A 6,000-nucleotide genomic window follows, 5' to 3' on the forward strand; every position below is an offset into this window, starting at 1 on the left:
CTCTGGAGTTTATCTGACTCTCTGTGTGTCAGCTTCAGCCTGTGTTTATCGATACTTTGTGTATGACCCTGAACTGTTCGTTGTTGCTGATCATCCAGGTCCCAACATGAGTAACTCTTTTCTCTATCCTGGAAGTAACTCACTTCCTCACTTGTCTAGTGCTACCTGATCGATATGATGGTTCTCCGGGCAAATACAAGAGTTTCCTCATGCCACGTGATGTTTACGAGTGCACGCTCAGCCTTTCCTAGAGGAGCGGGTAAAACCCACCGGGTCCTCGCTTTACTCAGCAGAAGAGCGCTCACTTGGGCCACTACATTTAGCCCAGTCATGCAAAACCTCTTATGGAGTTTGAAAAGTAGGTGCAAGGCGACAACAACTCGCTTTCCCTAAACTGGATTATCAGGTCAACACCTCCTCACCCCGCTGCCCTCCAGGTCACGGATCAAGACACTGATGTCCATCCATCCATCCATCTTCTATAGCGCTTATCCTACTGGGTCACGGGGAACCTGGAGTCTATCCCAGGGAGCATGGGGCACAAGGCGGGGTACACCCTGGACAGGGTGCCGATCCATCTCAGGGCACAATCTCACACACACTCACACACCCATTCATACACTACGGACACTGTGGACACGCCGATCAGCCTACCATGCATGTCTTTGGACTGGGGGAGGAAACCGGAGTACCCGGAGGAAACCCCCGCAGCACAGGGAGAACATGCAAACTCCACACACACACACAGGGCCACGGTGGGAATTGAACCCCGACCCTGGAGGTGTGAGACGAACGTGCTAACCATCAGAGAACTTCTCAACTATAAGCACCTGCATAACACCGTGTACTACCTGGTGGACTGGGATGTGCCGCGGCCCAGAAGAGACGACAGTCATTCAATACATTTTAGCTCATCAGTGCCTTCCACAGCGAACACCCAGACCACCCTACCTCCAGACCCAAAGGTAGACCCCATTGCAGGGGTGGCTCGGCTTCAGGCGCCGCCCTCGGGCAGTATTTCTGCACGTTATAAATAGCACTAACGGCAAAGCCTTGCCCGTCACTCGAATAAAGTTCTGTGCTGTTGTTATTGTGATTGATCGTTGTGTATTATCCTGATTTGCTCTGTTCTGGTTTTCCTGCCTTGGACATCCCTGTTCTTAGTGTTTATCTGACTCTCGGTGTTCCAGCTCAAGCCTGTGCATGTTGTCCTCGAATCTGGACCGGGCCTTTCGATCTGTTATCACTGCTGTGCGACTGTTCACGGTCACTGATTACACTTCTCTCTTCACTAACTCAGACAGAACTCTCTTCCGCCGTTGTCCAGACGTGTTCGGCGTTGCTGATTCGTGGACGGTAAACCTCTCGCACGTCTGGATCTTCACCGCATTCTTACGTCCTGTTAGTTACCCTATCCTTTATTCTTTCTTTTTTTCCCCCTCTTTTCTCCTCACTCGTCTTTCCTTAATTTCTTTCTCGTTTTTTTTTTTTATTTATTTGGATTTTTCCCCCCGCATGATGGCGTTAGTTTCATTTCATGAGTCCCTAATCACATCACATCACATCACATCACACCACTGATCACTCACACAATTCCACTTGACTGAGAACGCTCTCAATATTTATTTTTCTAAAATAAACCCCACCTGTAATTACAGTTAAATCCTATTTAATTAAAAACATTATTGCATTCTTGAAAGAACACATGCAGCTGTGTATAAATGACTCCTTCCTTCTCTTCACTCATTATTATTATTATTATTATTATTATTATTATTATTATTATCATCATCACAGCTTTATTCTCGTGTTGTTTGAATGAGCCGTGTTCTGCAGTAAGCGAGCGAGACAGAGGTGAAGCTGAAGCAGGAGCAGATCATGTCCCGAGTGTGTGTTTACGCTGTGGAGCGGATGTGTGTTTCAGACAGAAGCAGAGCGTCGGGTTCCTCTCGAGGTGAAGGTGAGGAGGAACGCTGGCGTGTTTCAGCCATGTCGCAGCTTGTGCAGTTTCTGAGCCATGCTCTCCAACTCGTTCTCCATCACAGCCAAACTCTCCATCTCGGCGTCCTGCACCACAACACAAGCAGAACATGTTCCTCATGGTTCTTCTCCTAATGAATCAATTCAGCTAGAAACGTGCAGCAGTGACTGTTCAAACTGTTCTGAGTACCGATCTGAGTTCTCTTTGGCGGTTTATTACGCTTGAACACGCACATCATGTCAAAATGCAGGTCTGGTGGAGTGTTCATGTAAACACAGTCGGTTACGTCTTAAGTGAATGTAAACAGTTGGGAAAAATCAGAGGTGTGTCAGTACAGTATATTGGATCTGTGCATCAGGTCTTAAAGTGACAGCGGTCTAATAAACCTACTGCTGTGTGTCATTAATGTTCATCACACAACTAAACACAGAGAAAATCCCTCACTCGCTCATTAGACTGAATAACTTCAGTATGTTTTATAAGAATCACTGTACACGTCATATATTTAACTATTTTATTCAATTTCTGTAGTATTTCTCACTCGAACGCTGATGGACCTGCCTGAGAAAACGTATCGTTATGGTGGAATAAGATCGTAGTCGTATCGCCCGCCCCTAAACATCAGCGTTTACTGATTCCAGTCTCGGATTTCATGTAAAATGTGAAATGTATATCTTAATGTAGTAAACATCATAAACCCTGCTGAGAGGGATTTATTTTGATTCATTTTAGGAATTAAAATGAAATAAAGTGAGAAGATCCGATCTGTGTACAGAGATGAGTGTGTTGTGATCGATAGACGGATTAAAAGCAGTAATAAAGCACGAAGCTTGTTGTTGTGAGCTGCTGCGGAATGTGAGTGTACTCCGTACTCTCTCTCTCGGACTATATAACTGTGGGGGAGAGGAATCACATCCCGGTATGGTGTGATACAATAACAAAACCGCTTCGTTTGTATCTTCATACACTTACATATAATATAATAAAAGTTCTACATATACCTCTGTCCCCTTTCTCTTTAAAACCATTTTTGATAGGAAACTAGTCGAGGTGTTGATGACGTGAAATAAAGATATAAAATGGCGATGGGAAGGCGTAACAGAGGGATTTTTAGTTACGTTTATGTTGCCATCGGTTTGTGAAGGTTAAAATATTAATTTAACAGCTCAGTGAATTCCAATTCCAAATCCTTTTTCAATTTAATTACTTTCTGGACTCAACTCGGACTCGACTCGGACTCGACTCGGACTCGGCCATTAAGGACTCGGACTTAAGTCCGACTCGGCCCCTTTTGGACTCGGACTCGATTGGTTAAGGACTTGGACTCGACAAAGGTGGACTCTGACCCAGCACTGTATCTAGCCGAGCCACCGAGCAGCGTGTTTTTGGGAGGAACCCGAGGAGAGCTCAGGATCGAACCCCGGACCTTCCTGTTTTCTTTCTTTCTGTTTATCTTCTGGTCTTTCTCCAAGCTTGCTTTCTTTTTCTTTCTGTCTATATTATTCTTTCTTTCTTCATTCTTTCCTTCCCTCATCTCTTCAGGCTTTCTTTCATTTTTTGTTCTGTAATTCTTCACCTTTTCTTTTGTTCTTCCTTTCTTTTTCAAATTCTCTATTTCCTCTTCTTTTTAAAAAAAACTTTTCTCCTTCCTACTCTTTTGTTCACTCATTATTTATTCCATCCCCCTTTCTTCTTTTTTTCTCTTCTTTTTCACACATTCATATTTTTCCCCTTTTCATTTTTCTACACGTTTTATTTTCTTCCTCCTTCCTTTTCTCTCTCTCTCTCTCTCTCTCTCTCTCTCTCTCTTCCTTTCACCCTCTCTCTTCACCCTTCCTTTAGTTTTTCCTCCCTCCGTCCCTCCGTGTCTGAACTGCAGATGGAGTTGATTATTTCAGTATATTTTGTAGCGGTTGTTATTCAGTGTGAGATTAATCAGGGTGGTGAATGAACACAGTTCAGTACAGTGATGAAGGCTGACATCATCGACATCATCATCATCATCATCATCATCATCATCATCATCAGTGCTGGTGCAGGTATGGTATTACCTCAGTCTTCTTGGTTGCGCTGCCCTCCTCAGGGTCTCTTCCTGCCATCATCCGAAGCTCCTCCTCCTCAGGGCTCTTCCACGCCTCTTTGGAGTGGTGCGGCGCCTCCTGCTGGCCGAAAGCCCTGCGACGGACCGGCTCTCTGCTCCGACTCAAGTGTTTCTGCTTTCCCACACCTCCCTTACTCTTCTCCACAGACTCCTCCTGCTCCTCCTCCTGCTCCTCCTCCTGACTCTCCTCCTGACTCTCCTCCTCCACACGTTTGTGTCCTAGAGCTCCGGCTGCTCCTGCCTCATCTGCTGAAGGAAACAAATCATCATTCGTTACGTCTCACCTTTATTTCCACCCCTCCATCACAGTAACTACAGCATCAGCATCAGCTGTCCTCTATGTAACATGTATGGAAGGAGTCTCCAGTGTCAGTGCTTTGTAACAGTCGGGGATGAAGCTGTAACTTCACAGGAATCACATAGAGCTCATGTCTTCTTCTCTTTTATTTTTTACATTCACACACACACACACACACACACACACACACACACACACACACACTGAGGAAGAGACCCTTAGCACCCGGAGTGTTATTTATTCAGTCTCTGCGGTTGGAAGAGGAACAGGACAAAAACATAAGCGTAAACATTCCCTGACTGCATCGTTTTATTCTGTTAAAATCTTTTAAAAGGTTACAATCTATTAAAAATGCTTACAGCTTTCATGAAAAACTGCAGATGCTATAAATATGCATGGATATGCAAATTTGGGAACGCCCCTCGTCTTCCTGCCGTCGCTAATACCTTAATATCACTAACTGCCAGTAGACGAACTCACATTAAATCACCGAGCAACACGATATCAAACTCCCGCTGTTATTTACATCAACATTTTGTGGGATAATGTTACCATGACGACCATTACATATCCATCACTAACCCTGCGTTGACGTTAGTAGGTCGCTCGTGTCACTTCTGGTTTGTTGCTTGTAGGCGTGGCACTAATCGGTGTGAAAACCTCGTTCTCAGATTAGATTAGCAAAGCAAGCTAACTGTAGCAGCTACATCCACTCACCAGACGCACCAACGAGCTCTACTTCCTTCCAAGCTTTATTTTTCTTCCTAATGTCTCTGTGGACGTTTAATTAGAGGCCGGATATGACAGGATCAAGATGACTGCAGGTAGGAGACACAGTTGTGATCGCAGAACAGAAGAAATGTCGGATTAAACAAGCTTCAGGATTGGAGTCGTTCGAGCCAATCGTTCGGATTTGTCGCTTCATCTAATTTGCATACGGTTTTCAACCGTTGCTAATGTAGCTAGCTATTTAGCTTAGCATGCAGGTTTCGCAGCTAAAAGTTTCCCCGTCATCCTCTAATCATTTGCATATTGAAATGCGATTGGTCCACAGCCGTGGAGATTATTTGATGACATCACACACTGAGCTCACATGGTTTAAATGATTTAGATAAATAGTGTGCGTGCTCTAGAGTGAATTTAATGTGTAATGATAAAGTGCCATCACCTTCTTCGTCTTCCTCACTGCTTTCGGTTTTCTTCATCACCGCTTCTTCTCCCTTCTCATCTCCCTCGTTCACGTCCTCGTGGCTGGTGATGATACCATTCACCTGAGACTCCTGTTCCTTCTCCTCCTCTGCTCCTCTCTCCTTCACCGTCTCTCCCGTTGTCAGGACGGCCAACAGCATGGACTGATCTGTCAGGAGGAAGCAGGAGGACGGATCATGTCATACAGTGCTCTCCACTAGTATTGGCACCCTTGGTAAATATGAGTAAAGAAGGCTGTGAAAAATTGTCTTTATTGTTTAACCTTTTGTTCAAAAAAAATCACAAAAATACTCTGCTCTCATGGATATCAAACAACTGCAAACACAACACAGGTTTATCAAAAATATCTTTGTTAAATATAGGTGTGCAACAATTATTGGCACCCTTTTAGTCAATACTTTGGTTGGAGAA

The 6,000-nt window shown here is 44.5% G+C and overlaps 2 protein-coding genes across 4 annotated transcripts in view; one reads left to right on the forward strand and one right to left on the reverse strand.

Annotated features, from left to right (window-relative positions):
• Positions 1 to 6,000, forward strand: part of gmds (GDP-mannose 4,6-dehydratase) — a 300,682-nt gene that overhangs the window by 210,228 nt on the left and 84,454 nt on the right. The window lies entirely within an intron of this gene.
• LOC128600979 (chromogranin-A-like) overlaps positions 1,650 to 6,000 on the reverse strand; it is a 13,884-nt gene continuing 9,533 nt past the window's right edge. The window contains exons 6-8 of the mRNA XM_053613806.1: positions 5,549 to 5,737; positions 4,033 to 4,331; positions 1,650 to 2,067 (exon numbers count right to left, since the gene is read on the reverse strand). Coding sequence (XP_053469781.1) covers positions 1,984 to 2,067; positions 4,033 to 4,331; positions 5,549 to 5,737 — 572 coding nt within the window. The 3' untranslated portion in view covers positions 1,650 to 1,983. The remainder of the gene's footprint in view (positions 2,068 to 4,032; positions 4,332 to 5,548; positions 5,738 to 6,000) is intronic.

The sequence above is a fragment of the Ictalurus furcatus genome, chromosome 25, assembly GCF_023375685.1.
Source record: "Ictalurus furcatus strain D&B chromosome 25, Billie_1.0, whole genome shotgun sequence".
NCBI lineage: Eukaryota > Metazoa > Chordata > Actinopteri > Siluriformes > Ictaluridae > Ictalurus > Ictalurus furcatus.